Here is a 16,128-nt window from a genome sequence, read left to right as displayed (position 1 = left end):
GCTTCTTAGCTCTCATCCCTTTCATTAGCTAGTTGCATTCAGTTCATCTGTAATGATTAATCAACTTCAATAAATTGCCTGGAAACATTCCTTTAACCACTTCCTGTTTGTGTCTCATTAAAACACTGTCTTTATATGATAAGGAAGGGTGGCAGATGTATTTACATATAAATAGAAAAAAGAAGTCTCCCTTGTGTTGTCATCTTCCTCCCCAGTAAGAATTGCTTATGGAGTTAGCCCCTACAGGAGAAGCTTATTCCAAACATCATATAACCGTCACACATTCAGCTCTGATGACCATATAGTGGCTACATGAAGGATGCGCAACGCACCCAGATCCTAGTTCAGAGCAGATCTGTAGCAATGAAGATAATTCTCCTAGCTTTAGAGAAGAGAAGGGGCGAATCATCCTCCACTGGGAGCCAAAGCTCTCTCTGGAAATGGGGAAAGCTTCTGAAGAAGCTTCAGACTTGCCTTCATTTTGGCAGAAATTGGAACTATCCAGAAAAGAAGTCAGGTAGGAGCATTCATGTTTCAGGAAGTAGACAGCACTGAAAAATCTGACATTCTTTGTTATTTTTGCTAACTTGAGCAGAGATGGTTAACCACAAGGCTGTGCTTAAAGTATGGAAAATACACAGAAATGAGCCTTGGAAACAATATGCTTTTGAGCAATATTTTGCATGTGCAAGTGAAGATGGAGCTTTTGTCTGGTTGAACTGCTAAAGGCAATTTGGGGAATGTTTATTTTAATACTAAACTAAACTTGGACTGCAGTTTGAGGCAAAATTCTTGTCCCACTAAAGTACCAGAATTAACTTTGCAGTACGATTATTGATGTGCAAAGGAAGTGCCCCTACCTGAAGTTCTGAATGAGAAACAGGAATTTGATACTGTAGACAGTGAAGAAAAATATAAAATGCATTTTAAATGCAGACTTGAAATATTGCAGTATTCAGAATTAATGTGTGGTAGCCGACATGCAATGCAGACGTGGTTGCCCAGCATGAAAAAAAAAATGAAGGAGCTGTGTTGGAATATGCTGTTGGGAAGAATATGCAAACATCAAGAAAAAATGATGAATGTAAGGTGACCATCTGACTGAGTGCACAGAAGAATGTTTGCTAGCAGTCCTGGAAAGCACTGGAATAAAAGATGACCAGGTTATTAGCTGCAAATATATGGAATCTCAGCTGTCAGTTGCATGCTGATGTCATGTTAGTGTAGTGCTGGAAGCACTAGAAGTACCTCAGAAGGAGAAGCAGCAGACAGGAATACGTAACTAGGAAACAGAGTTTGCATGTTGGCCTTTCCTCTATTAAGGAAGGACAACTGAACAACAAACAGAAAAGTTGATACCCACAATACCACTGGGGAAATCTGTTCCTGTTAGAACTAATATCTTATACCTTTTCTTCTGCATCAGCTGTCCTTCCTCCAGAAGAGGCTCCAGGCAGTGTTCCAGAGACCTCTGCCACACTGTTCTGAGGGTGCCACACTGGCTGCATTACCCCCATTTATTTCCCTATCCATGAATTCCTCTAGGCACTATATGGCAGTTCTTCTCCACCAGTTGTCTCCAAACAGCTGAGTAACTCTGCTTGGATTTTTCAGTCTTCTTGCCTATAACATGTAATGAAGCCACTTCAAGAACAAGCAAAGACTGGGAGATCTGGCATTAGGCATGCTGCCATGTGTCAAATATGCTGGGAGGAAAAGCTGAGCTTTGTCTTTCCAGTTTTCCGTTTACTAAATATGCCAAAACTTCACAAGAATCATGAGTCAAATATAAAACATGAAAGCTTCTTTAGTTTGAGAGCTCTTGAAACAAGCAGTGCTCTCTTTTATTGAGAAATGTCTTACATGTCCCTGTTTGAAGCCTCTGTTCTTAGTTATCACTGCACTTAGTTGCACACCTCCTGTCAAAAAGTGCATTGTGATCTGAGGCTACACAGTTGTGTTGAAAATTCATCTTTTGCCTCAAATAATATTGTCATTTATTTGGCTGGAGCAAACATAGTTGGTTTTTGCTTACTAAAAAAATTTAAAATGTCAAAGGAATCCGATTCACATCATGCAACCTTAGAAACCATCCTCCCAAAACAACTTTGTGTCTAATACTAAAAATGCAGGTTTCCAGTAACTAAAATTAATTCCAGAGTTTCCCAGCACTCTTGCACATTTTAAATAATGAAAGCAGTACCTAGCCCTCTAATTGCTCTAGATATAACTTGTTTATTATTCAGACAGGAAAAGTATATTTCACTGTCTAGAGGAAATACAGTTCTTTATGCTAAAGCTCTCTCATTTATTTAAACACTGTACCGTACATGATATAAAGGTACTAAGGAATTTCTCTCATGGAGTCTACAATGTGTGGCAGTGAAAACAGGAGGGCATCAAATAGTCTACACTGCCAGTGAGCATGGAGTTGATAGGAAGAGGAGTGGTATACCAGACATTTGCATCAAGCTTCATTTAGACATCTGTGAAGACAGTATTCCAAGACATGTCATCTGTTGATCTTTTGGGATCTCTTTATCTAAATTAAATAATTTCACTCTACCTCATTGCATACTCAATGGTATGAGTATGCAATGGCATACTCATGGCATACTCAAACGGTATTTGAGTGTCTTACTGTATAGTAACATAGCTGGTGATTGTAAATCAGATAATGCTCAGCAGGAGATTAGAGAGTTTGTAAGTATACAGATCTGGCTGGATATGACAACTTCATAACAAACTTTGCATGTTCCCAGAGATTAGAAAGGTTTCAAGTTTTCAGAGCATGTTTTTCATCCCTTCCATTTGAGAATTAGAAGTTTTAATTTTTAATAATGACACAATAACTAGACTTGGATTATGGGGAATCATGAAAGTTATAATAAATCACAAAAGCAGAGTAGCTTCAAGTTTATCCTATAAATTTTTCTAAAAATAAGGCGTCACAAATAAAACTTGTATATAACATGCTTTTGCAGCTCCCTTATAAGTGGTCTTCAAAAGGGCTTTCTGCCTTTGGATGTGTTTTGTTCTTTTCTATGCAGCAAATGATTTGCAATTCTTTTTCACTTATTCAGCTTTGAAACAAATGCAAGCGGGTCACAGCATTCCCTTATCACACACTGCTTCAGGAATAGCATCATACAATGAAAGAGGGGAAATAAAATAACTTCTGGAAAATTGCTTACTCTCAGTGCATGAATTCCAAATTCAAGTATCTTTTTCCAAGAGGAAAAATAGTGGATTCTTTCTAAACAAATTTCTATTTAGCGTTTGTACAGATGCTAAAATAGTAAACTCACTTAAAATAAATAAATAAATAAATAAATCCTTTCTATATTATTGTTTCTCTCTACTCTGGAGTAATATGCATGTTTTCCATACAGCACTAGCTACCAAATTCTACAGGAATACATAATTTATTCTTTTCTCTTGGCAAATGTAGTAGAGCATGTGGGTAGCTTACAATGAAAACTCTTTTACTGGTATGGCTGGAAATCTGTATTTTTAAAAATGGTGTTAAAAAATGACCATAGGAAGAGTAATGAGGGGTGAGTAAATCATAATTGCTTTTGCTTCCTTTCTCTGTACTTCCATATATTTCTCCTGGCACACAGTATGCTAACTTACTACCCATACTAGCTTCAGAATGTCTCAAGCTCCCTGCCTCAGCCTGGCATTCTGTGAATCTCTGAATTTAGAGATGCCTGTTCAAGTGTTAGGTCTTCTCTATTTAGTTCAGACATTTATGGTGTACCTTTCCACCACACCACAGTAGTTAGGAAGAGAGACTGTGCTACAAGGGTCCACTGTCTGACGTTATAACGTACCAGCAGCCACATCAGTTTGTGGCAGCAGGGAAGCAAACCCCAGGAGATGGGGAAACCCGTCCTCCCAGGTAAGCTAGCAAGTCAGAAGCTACCAGGGACTAAAGCAGCTAAGGCAGGTATTCAAGCAATGAGATGAGCAGAGGGAAGGGATTAAACAAATATGCAGGAGAGGAAATAAAAAAAGCTTGAAGAGCTTCATTGCTGTGAAAATCACCACTGTGTTCTTTTCTGCCTCAGGGAAACTTGGAAGGAAACAGCTTCAGGGCTGAGACTGGTTGTTTCCACTGCCCAGAGATGTGTTGTCTGTGGAGCGTGCCTCAGCTTTTCCATGAGACCCAAGCAGAACTTTTACATTTTTGACCAAAGTAAATGTTGCTGAAATGTTTGTTTTGTTGACATACATGTAGCTCAGGACACCTAGAAATTGAAAGCTGTGCATCTATTTTTGTGTACCTCCAGGCAAATACCCAAACAAATGTTGATGCTCTTCAAGTCACATAGGTGATACCTGCTCTAATTTTTTTCTCCAAAATTGTTCTAACCCAAGATTTAGTGAGGTAAACCCCTGCTTTCTCCTCCAGATCTGTTCATTTTTCTCTCCATTTACCCACTGCCTTCAGCTCCCTTTTTGACTTCAGGCTGGGTTTTGGGTTTTTACTTTTGTGTGTTGTATTTAATGATTGCTCACCATGGGCAGAAAGGGAGTAAAGAGCTCCTCTGAATGACTGCCCCCATGCTTGTGGCTATGAGCTGGGGAATGCATCTGTCTCAGAGATTTGGAGAAACCCTGCAGAAGTCTGAGACCACGATAATTGCTGCAGCTTTGGCACCTTCACAAACTGTGCTGTTAATGAGGAAAAGAGACACTTTCTTTTTATAAGTGGGGAATCCTTGCATGTGACACTGCATATAGGACACAAAACTTGGAAGCAGCAGATGGTGAAGTGAGAGTCACTAGGAGGGATGTGTGACTAACAGGAAGGCGAAGCAGCATCCAACACAGAGCAAGACAGACCAGTGGAAGTACAGGAGTTCAGGCAACAAACCTTCTCCAAGCACAGAAGTAAAAGCTGCTTCCGTGGAAACAGAATAACTGTTGGATTTTTAATTATTATTTATTTATTTATTTATCGTGGTAAGAAGAAAGAGCAGATGGAAAGGGTCGAAGGCATCTGTGTTAGGAATAGTGTCTGAAGCATAAAAAGCTCACACTCAGTAGTAGATGGGGAAAAAAAGGAGGTTTGTTTGTTTTGCTTTTAACCTAACATCTGGGCTCACAGAGGGAACTGACACATTGCAATACAAGACTGACATGAGAACTTGTAAGAACCATGGTGATTTTTGAAATTACATGATTCCCTAATTTAGAAACATACAATTTACAAAACATCTGATTAAAATTTGTTGCAAAGATTTTGGTGATAATGCCAGGATTCTTCCTAGAGTTTCAGTCCAGAAAATTAATGGCAACAGAGCCATTCAGGAAAAAAAAATTAAAAAAAATAAAAAAAATTTAAAAAAAATCAGTGTCTTCCTAAACTGAGAATTGTTTGTATGTATAAAAGCATAACCATTGAGAAGACGTACTTAGTATGTTGCAACCAACCTTGGAGTAAGTCTCGTAAAAACCTGTTCATTTTTAATGATATGAATGACTGTTAGCCCATATCCCAAAAATGAGTCAGCTGTCTGGAAGATGCTCAGGTAAAACTGTGATTGCAGTTTTGTTCTTTGTGAAGTGCTCGATGCTTGGTACTATTACCGTATGCAATGACGCTGCACCCACGGTGTAGCACCAGTCCTAGTACCAGTAAGCACAAAACAACAGAGAGATCTTGTCAGCAGGAAAGATAAGGAGATTGGCAGATGATGAGGAAGGGATGGGAAGGGATCCCTTCTATGTGATACTGAATCATCCCTTCTACCTTATCAGATTCTGATTGTAGCCCCATCTTTTCTGTTAGGTGAAGACCTGCCTATGACAGTCAAACATGTATTGGAAAGCTTGACATGACAGAGATGTAATTATAAGAATGATGAGTGTCAAAAATCTGAGCCTGTTATGCAAGTGAGCAGGTGGTTACCCACACCAAGGGCTAGAAACCAAAAGCCCAAGCTGACAGAGTCTGCAGCTACAGACTTGGGATGGTGGTGGGGCACACTGTGCAGTAACAGTAGACAGCATCTGAAACTATTATGCAGATACAGCAGGTACTCTTAAAACAGAGTTAACAACTAAGGTCAGAGGAGGTAAGTTTGTTGTCTAGAGGAACCAGAAAGGTAAATGAGCAGAGAAAATAGCAAGGTGGAAGCAAGGACTCTGCTAATAGCACAGTCCATTGAGAGAGCCAAAGCATTAAACTTAGTGCTATGAAGCTAAATACTAGCATGGTGGGAAAAAACAAATTCCCTGCCATGAGCAGAAACTGGTTTCCTCTCCCTTCCTCTAGTCAGCAAGCATTAGCACCAGAGGAGCACACGTACAAGAAGCTTGCTACAAGTTCAATAAAAGGTAGCATAAATTGGAGGAAGGTGGGGATTGGAAGAGACACAGGAGCTAATGTGTATATGTACAACCTGAGTGCTACTTTTTTGAGAGTAAAAATGTCAACAACCTCCCCCTTCTTTTTTTTTTACTGGCAGATACTTGCTTCATCAGACTCTTACTAAGCCTATCTATAGTGTGCACTTGCATTAACCTCCCACTGTTCCAAGTCATCCTGAAGGATGCTAGATGCCTAAACCTGTTCCTCCTTCATGCCACCTTCTGTTCCTTTCCTCTTTTTCTGCTGTGTTAACAAAAACCCTTTTCCCTGCTTTTATTTTACTTTTTTGATTTTCTTTTGTGCTTTTGATGATGTGTGATGAAAAGAGGGCTGGAACACACAAGGATTCTGTCAGAAGACAGTTAGCAAACCTAAAGTCGGTATGATGACCAAGTCTTGTTATTACAGAAGACTTTACAGAAGCTTTCTTGAGGCTACTGTCCAAAGTTGCAACTTCTATTTCTGGAGGGAATTTTGGAGTGGAAAAAAAACAAAAACAAAAACAAAAAACCAACTTTGGAAGAAGAAGCATATGTTCATTTTACAGTGAAGAATGATGGTTTTCTTCATTTCAGAGACTAGAACCATTTCCAGAGTGGTTTTGTAAAATCTATTTTCACCCTAAAGCCATTTTTCAAATGCCTTCTTTGTTTTTCAGTCTATAGTAACGTGTATTATAAATGAAAGTTATGTGCGTTTATTTGATTAAATGATGCATTGCTTATGCAAAGTTGCTGCTGTTTCTTGCCTGTGGAAATTTACAAGTGTGGTCTTACGTGCAGAAAATGTAGTTCACCAGCATTAAGGCTTGTTGGATAATTTCCTTGACCATGCAAATGTTTTTCTCCTACACTTGCTACAAATTATACTGACCCTATAATTTTTCTTGGGTTTTTTTTTTTGTTTTTTTTTTCTTTTTCTTCTTTCTAAGCGCAGATAAACACATTTAGAATTTAGAACTCTAATGCTTGCAATAACGTTGTTCGTGTTATCTAGTGTATCATAGTGTCCTTTTATGATGAATGTCATGGACTTTAACAAACATTTATTTTTTTCTGTTGCTAAAAAAATTAAATAATTATTCTCCCTCCGAGGAAAATATCTTGCATCTTTCAAAAGTGTGGTAGCTTCATATGTCCAAGTCAGATGCAGCCACACCAGCCACAATCAACAGGTAAATGTAGCAAAAAAGGAGATTCTCAGGTGTTTCTCAAAAGTAAAAATAAAAACAATATGCTTAAAAAACGATTAAAGCTTTCCTGATGAGTTTTATCTTTTTTTCTTTATAGGAAATCTTTCTGAATGCTGTAGAGTGCTCTTAATTGTAACTTTATTACAGCTCTTTAAAAACCACATGCAGGCATCTCAAACTTCTCAGTAATGTATTACTGTCAGACTTAATGTTTTGTTTCTTAGCAGTAACATCTGATTCAGAAGTACAAATGCATATCTACTTGATGAGATTGCAGAGATTTCAGCTGGGCTTCCTAAGGATACTAAGAAATCTCAGAAATTCTTTATGAGTACACAAAATGCCTAGAAAAGTCATAAAAAGTGTATTACTGTATGCAAGGTAAAATCTTCATAGTGCTCAGCCAAAATTTCACAGTCTGAAATTAAATGAATGTCCATGGAGCAGTGCTCTATTCTAATAACACATTTAATGTCTTTTTAGAACGTAAACTTGGTGCAAAATATAGATTTTGAAGAACACAAGAAAACAAGTCTGTTAAAATTTGGAGTTATAGTTCAAAGTTCTGATATATCTGCTGTTAAACAGAATGGTTCCTAGAAATTAGGTTTGCTTTGATCTTTCTTTCCAAAATGCTAATTCTTAACAATAGAAATATTTAAAACTTTCCATACTGCTATAATTAATTTAAATTGTACAAGTAGGATACATTTGAAGGAATTAAGGTGCAATTAAGGTTCCATTGTTACCAGTAGTTTCTAATATTCTTTAATGGACTACAGGTACATTGAAATAAGTAAATGGAGCCCAAGGCAACTCAATTACACTGCTTCTTCTGGTAACCTTATTCTACTCTATTACTTTGCATTTATTTATTTGTGAAATACTGAGTGATTGTCAAGATCCAGTGGCAAAACAGTGAATATATCCATGTTAAGGTATCTCTCAAGTAGAGAATATCATTGCTCCATGAAGCTTGTATTGGTAGTCAGTAGCAGTCAGTAACCTGCTGTCTTGACTTCACTCCTCACTCAGTATTGCCAAGAATGTATAGAAATCTTTATAGCTCATAGACATTTGATAAGATCTTTCAGTCTGTCATTGTTTACTACCCTTTAGACACTCTCTTGGATGTATGAAGAGCACAGATAAAAGACTGATGTGTGTGAATTGTCTTTGTATCTCAAGTAACAGCAGAAGCATCTGTAAGCATTAGTAGAGTCATGTCTAGAGAACTGAGTTTGAATTTTTATGAGCTACACAGATGAAGTTTTGGTCCTTTAACTGGAAAAATTAAAAGAATGTGGAAGAGCTGATGTGCCAGATCAACTAAGAAAAGTATTTTAAGAGCTAAGTTTCTTGCCTGCAGAGTAATTTACTCTCTATAGCCTTGTCATTGACTGCTGCATTCTGAGGTGAGGTGATTTTTTTCTCTTCTTGCAAAAGTTTGAAAGAATACAGATTGCTTTAACAGATTCTGCTCCGATTCTGTCCTGAAAACTAAGTTACTATGTGTCCTACCTGCAACAGAAGACATAATGTTACTTGCCTTGTACAGGCATAGTGCATTTATCTGCACCCTTATTTGATATCTCTTTTTCAAAACAGACATTAGGGAATAGCTTGAGAAGATATGATTAAAAAAATTTCAGTCTCTAATGGAATTACAAGAGGTTCCTATGACTTTCCAGTATTTGAGCTGTTCCAGCGAATGCGCTTTCAATCCTGACTGGGAAACAGAAAAGGCTACAGAAGGGTCATGTACGTGGGAACATTACAACACTAGCAGAGAAAGCTGAATGGGGTAGTGCCAAAAGTAAAGTTCAGATAATTTGCAGGGCAGTAATGTCAAGCTGTTGAGGACACCAAACAAACAAACAAATGTTCTTCTTTCATTAGATGATGGATATCAACAGAGTCACTGTAATTATGCAGCTTGTGCTTTGTGCTGTGTTTAGCATCTTGGGATTTTCCCAGGAAGCCATTTTAAAACCTTAGTACAAGTACAGGGAGATGAAGGGACAGAGAGGTGCGATCATTCAGAAATTACCTTCTTTTCATTTTCTAGAGACAGTGTATGGAATTTGACATGACTGCACTCAGTATTGAGTGGGACTTCCCAGTTATAAATGTAATAAACCAAATGTTTTGTCTTTTTTTTTTTTTTTTTTTTTTTAGCTATCTTCCCAAGTTACTCACTCTTCTGTGTACAAGGGAATTTCTCTAATAATTACTCCTGAGTACCCAGAGGAATAAGTGTTAATTACAACACCTAAACATAGAAATAGATCCTTGTGCCATCAGTTCTCCAACTGACAGGAAGCCTTACTCCAGATTTCTAGGGTGTTTTTGTTTTTTTTTTTAGTTTTCATATTCTTCTTGCACTGCAATATTGAAGGTGCAGAGAGAGCTGTAGGGGCTTTCTTACTTTGAAACTTATATGAACTACCTGTCTTTTAACAAGTATAATAAGCACTTGCTGTGCCCTGGAGTTACTTTCCTCAGCTGAAGAGTAGAGGCAGCACATTTTGAAATGTGCTCTGAAGAATAGAGGCAGCTCATGAAATCCTCCATGACTATTGGTATTGCTCAGAGGGACATAATATCCACCCATCCCCAAGAGAATGAATCAGTCAAGTGAAATGGAACGCTGCTCTGATTTCCGATCAGCACAAATTGAAATCATAGCACTGCTAATAAACCATGCCACCAAACAGGCTGAGAACTAGACGCAAAACTGGCAGAATAATGTTGAACCTGTGTGTTGTGATGGTCTGAGAATCATAAAGAGTATCAAGGAGAAATACTGCTTCTACTAGATAAAGGTCCACCTTCACCACTGAGTATTACTGCCAAGCTAAAGAGTGAAAATGTTGAAAAACATAAAAAGCAAACTGATGTCTTGGTGACAGTGTATGCAGTTTGTACCACTGTCCTCGACAGTCAGATCAATAATCAGCTCATAGTATTCTTTCTAGTTGCATACTAACTTTTATACTTGTTTTCATTAAAATAATTTATTTCATTAAACTAATTGCTGAATTAAAGATTATAAATTTATGTTTCATACCTTGGAACAAAGTACCAAGTAGAAATCCTCTGACTGTGATTCAGTTCCTGAATATAGTCAAGATATTCGTGCATTGTAAATAATCTAGCAGAACCAATTACAGTTTGGCATAGATGACATCTGATATTTGCAAATACAACATGAAACCTAAATAAACATGAAACTAAAGTTTCCACTCATTCTACTTCATCCACTGTAAACATATTGTTTTGCACCAAGTGTGCAGTTTTCATATCTCTGATAGCTTCAGTTACATCTTTCCAAAAAGATGTAATGTGAGTTATAGCAAAGGGCTGGTGCATGGTCAGGAATAGGATGCATCATTGCTCATACTCAGCAGATAGCAAAGTAAGCAGTAGCACTCCAGTGACCAACTAGTCTGTGGGCTCTGAGCTCCCTTGGAGAATACCATGCCTCCAGAAATGCTGTGCATTGAAGGTTCATGTTTTCTCACACCACTGTGTACTGCCAGATTTGCAAGACTCTGAAAAGGCTGACCATGCAACCAATGATGGAAGTTGCTGGGCAAAGCTGAGGACATGGACCACCTCTGTGAAATCACAGTTCTGCCTTTGCCCCAAGACATGCCTGGCAAGGTGTGTTGAGAATTACAGCTGTGGGTTTTACCTTTATGCAGCTGAATGTCTCCTATCTGTTTCATTTGATGCTTTGGAATAATTTCAAAATGCGTCTATGGTTTTATCCAATTCATCAGCTGCCTGCACAAGTGCTACTGCCTGCACCCTCAGGTGAGGGAATGAGAGATTGTGAGCTCTGCAGAAGCAAAGACCAGGCTCATCTATCTCAGCAGCAGCTTGTGCTATGTTAAAGTTATTTTAAAAGTACTGCAAAGTCACAGCTGTCATCAGTATGTCTGAATAGATAACCTTTATCATGCCACCTTGTATTTATAATGAAGCAGATTCTAGCCATTATCCAACAATGTTAATAGTACATTTTATATGTCTAGCTAAAAATGTCTGAGAAATGCACAATAATCTTCCTGGTTTCTGAAACTAATACATTTTTGCGATTATGTGGTAATGTTGTGAGAACCTCTATCTTACAAGAAGCAAATGTTCCCTGTGAAAATATCTGGCTTTAATTCATTTACCCATAGTCGTTGCACCTGCTGAAGTATGTACTACTCACAGCATGGCACAGTTATATATGAAATAATTTAAATGCATCATGCATAGTCAGCAGAAGTTCAGCACTGTAATTTGAAGAAAGTGGCTGCATGCTATCCCTATCTAAGCTACACTTTGTGTTGCAGTACTTCTTTCCTGCTTAACTACTGTCGAAATTCAGGTGCTCTTCCAATTCTGTCATAGTGTCTCATGTTAACAAAATGTTTGCAACAGGTAAAAAAAACCTTTTAATCTTTGGTAATTTAGGAACTGTAATAAATAACATCATTAACATAAGTTCGTAGTTAATTCAGAAAGTATACCTAAATGATAGAAGTGTTGGGGATTTAATTCCACTTAAATTAAGACCATTTTGTGTGAAACAAAGATGGTTGTTCACTGTTTAGTTTGACTAAAACACCATAGTAATTACTCATTTTTTCAATGTGTGCTGAAAATTTAGCTGCACAAGAAGTTGAAATGAGCATCAGACCCAAATTTTGCAGCATGTGTTCAAGTTCTAAGGCTTACTGTTCTTGCTACAAGCTACATAGATGCAAACCCTCACAGCTGCTGTTTGAATGCATGTAGGAGGAAGGAGTACAGACATCTCTCAGTTAGTGCTGCATGACATACCCCAGTGCCAAATTAACCTGAACCCACCTTTCCTCAATACTTCCAGCTGCTGCAGAATGCCCATGGGTAGAAGCAGAGCACGTGCTGCTGATACCATGCCCTCTCCTAACCACATTTGTTTAAAACTCAGCTGCTCCCTTCACTAAAAAATGTTTTTGTTTTTTTTGTCAAAGACAGAAGTACTACATTTATTCTAATTTGCATTTGCTTGTAGTAACTGTTACTCTGGGAAAACAACAGTTGTACAAAGATGTGAACCATTTAGAAGGACCCTGGCATCTAAACTTTCCAAAGTAATGTAACCTGGCAATAGATGTTCTAGCTTAGTGATGCATGGAATACTACTTCCAGCTGTATAGTGCAAGTCACTGGAAAGAAAAATATCTTGGCCTAGTGAAAATTAGGAAAGACCGGCAGTGAGCAAAAGCAAATCTTCTGACACCAGAAATAGCGCCAAAGCTGGCAAAGTATTTTGGAAATGCGTATTTATTATTCCTTTTATTTACATAAAATAATTCTCAAGTAGCAAACCTCTCAGTTACACACATTGTAATCTTGCCTCATTATTAACAGACAGCCATTACTGCCCATGTCTTTTACATCACTTATATAAATTTCATTGGTCCAACAATGACCAATGAAGTCCATACTGGTGTTAATTAATTAGGTAATTAATTAATTTTTTTAAAAAAAATCACTTTCCAACTCACGTTTAAAGTAAATAACAATCTTGCCAAAACTTTAGTACCATGGAAAAAGCTCCGATATTCACATGGTAATGAGTGACTCAGACTCTAGCAAGTGCTACCCAAGCTGTGTAACTTGGTGTTCAGCCGAGTAGAACAGTTCTTTTAGTCCATCTGAAGTGATAAGAACAGATGTGATTGAAAGGCACGGTAGTATAAGCTTGTCACCAAAATGTGGTCTTCTGGAAACTGCTTTTCCAACAGAACTATGACTTGACTAGCCGAGTTGATGCTCACATGCTTCTGCTACCATAAGCTGCAAGAATTAGTAGAATTAGAGGATATTATAGAAATGTGAATGTACTTCATGACGGTCTGTAGTAATTCTGTACATCTCTTATGTCTGTGTTCTTATAGCCACTTGGGCACTGAAGTAGCTGAAATGAGAAAGAGGCAGCAGTCACAAAATGAAGGAACATCAGCTGTGTCTCAAGCACCTGGAAACCAAAGGCCCAACAACACATGTTGCTTTTGTTGGTGCTGTTGCTGCAGCTGTTCATGGTATGTCCTGTAGTATATTTGGTTCCATATCCACAACAGGTAAACAATGAGAATGGCAAGTGCCAAGTACTGGGAGCATGCAAACGTCTGGGACAGGATTGCTGCCAAGAGGCACAGTTCAACATTTCACACACGCTCAAAAAAAAACCAAAACAACCACACACACACAAAAAAAAAAAAAACACACAAAAAAAACCCACATTAAATCATTCCCTAATCTGGCTGGACATCTTTTGAAGGGGAAGAGGAGAGAGTAGTAAATTCAAGCTGTGTTTACCCTACCTAAATCATAACTAGATGAGAAAAAATCCATTATAATATTAATATATGTGAGACTTCATACTGAATTTTTTATATTTGCATTCAAAATAGGTGAGGTTGTTGGTTTTTTTTAGTCTTTATTTTCTGCTATTCCTTTTTATATTGTAGTTCCTTGCATTCAGGAGGGGGAAAAAGGAAGACTTCTATTACTAGTTAGTTGTTAAATAATTTATAATTTGGAAATTTGCTTTAAATTCTACTTCTAACAGTGACTGATGTGTCAAAATTTTAGTTGAAAAAAGGTTCAGGAATTATGTTTGCTTGTCTATTGATGAACGAACAATTGGCTTGGAAAGTCAGAGAATTAAAGACAGTTTCAGAAATGTCCTTAAATTCTCAGTATCTTGAGAGACACTGAGTCTTTACATCTTACTGTTGTAAACATTTAATATTAGATAAATTAATTGACTTGCAGTGCTGCTCAGGGCCTGTGCATCCTATTACCTATGCAGTTCAGTCTCTTTGGAGTGACCATTCCTCTGTGTGTCTGTATTATTTTCACTTGAATCAGCCCTCTTCCTCCAATCTAAAATCAGAGCCTATTTGCCCCCAGTACATTTAAAAATACATATAAGTTGATATTTGGAGCAAAGATGAGCAAATGCTCATGCTTTTACGAAGATATTTTGTAATGCATTCATTCTATACAGCAAAAAGATAGAAGTGCTTTAATGAAAAGGAAGGATGTTTTGCTACTGTTATTTTCTTCTTTGTGTTAAGTTTAGCTGTACTGTTGCAGACCTAAGGTCCACTTAGCTCAGCATCTTACCTCAGTAAGTAACCCGATAAGGCCAGAAGGAAAGGGTAAAAGAAACAAACATCCACCTCCTCATCATTATCCCAGCAAAGCTCACAACTTTTGGGAATCAACAGCTTAACAACTTCCTGACCCAGAAGTTTTATAGCCCTTGATGAATTATCCTTCAACAAGTTTTCTATTTTCTGAAGTGATTTCCTGAATTAGCCTAAACTTTTGGCATTCGAGGTTTTACTTGCCAATATATCCTACAATTGACCTGTGCTCTGCATCATCTATTAATCTATTAATCCCTTTTATTTTTTTTCATCTACTATGAGACAATTTCATTTGATTCTTTTTTGTTCCTATGATTTTGAGGAACAGGGGATAATTTTATTCATGATCTTTTTTTTTTTTTAATGTTCTGTTCTATCACCTTTCATCTGTCTTTTGTTCCATAGTCTCATCATGACTGGGGGTTCGACTTGATGATCTCTAGAGGTCCCTTCCAACCCCTACAATTCTGTGATTCTGTGATGATCTATGGTGAAGACGTTGACCCAGATCTTTACCCTTGTCTATATTCTGCCTATCCACCTACCTCATGTCTTTCTATGTACACTTCCTATTCTACAACCTCCCACTTGACATGTGACCAGAATTTTTGCAGTAGTGTAGATAAGTGTATAAAAAGTGCTTTTGCTGTAACACAGCAGTTTTTTGTTTGCTCATGTTTTTTTTATTGTTACTTCCTAATATCTTGTTTACTTTTTAACCATCCTTAAGATTACACTTCCATAGAATCATCCACCATGACTACAATATCCCTCTATTGAACAGAAATAGAATTGTTGTGCATGTATAGCTAGGGTTGGATTTTTACTTACATACTGGAATATGAACATAAAAGTCTGTCTAATTTGTAAAATTTAATAACATTTGGTTATATTTTTTAAGCATGTTACAGGTCAAGAGCCCTTACCTGACAATTATACTGTTTTGATGCTTTCATGAATTCTGTTACCCTTGAGCTGCCTCCACTCCTTAGAATACAATACCATGAAATATTTGAATGGATTATGCATATAAACTCTAAAAGCATTTATTGCTTTAAAATGTAGGACGTCGTTTCAGCTGCTTTAGTAACTGCTTCTGCTGTTAATATCCTGTCTTTCAGGGGTTTAGGCAGAGTTGAATGCTATTTTGTCATTAAGTTGGTTGGTTTGGTTTTGGTAACATATATTAGTTTGAAAATGGAGAAATCCTGTCAATTTAAAATAATTTTCTGGATTAAGTCATAACAATAAGTCAAATTAGATAATGACGTTGCTTTTATTTTCCAAAATCAAAAAGATAAAATAGATAATATAATATGTTTTTCCCAGCTCTGTCTACTATGAATCTATAGAGG

General features: G+C 37.3%; 1 protein-coding gene across 14 annotated transcripts in view; it reads left to right on the top strand.

Annotated features, from left to right (window-relative positions):
* RGS17 (regulator of G protein signaling 17) overlaps positions 1–16,128 on the top strand; it is a 69,385-nt gene that overhangs the window by 25,590 nt on the left and 27,667 nt on the right. For 6 of the 14 annotated variants that reach the window (XM_015858237.3, XM_032443646.2, XM_085541510.1 and 3 more), the window contains exon 2: positions 13,514–13,657. The exons of 6 other annotated variants lie outside the window; for them this stretch is intronic. In XM_015858237.3, the coding sequence (XP_015713723.2) occupies positions 13,514–13,657 (144 nt within the window). Of the gene's footprint in view, positions 1–13,513; positions 13,658–16,128 lie in introns of those variants that run through there. 2 more of the 14 variants (XM_085541516.1, XM_085541518.1) reach the window with 2 other exon arrangements.

This window comes from Coturnix japonica, chromosome 3 (assembly GCF_054131305.1).
Source record: "Coturnix japonica strain WE chromosome 3, WE-NBRP24, whole genome shotgun sequence".
Classification (NCBI taxonomy): Eukaryota; Metazoa; Chordata; class Aves; order Galliformes; family Phasianidae; genus Coturnix; species Coturnix japonica.
Note: the sequence above shows the minus strand (reverse complement) of the source record. Positions and strands in the feature narration are given on the sequence as shown.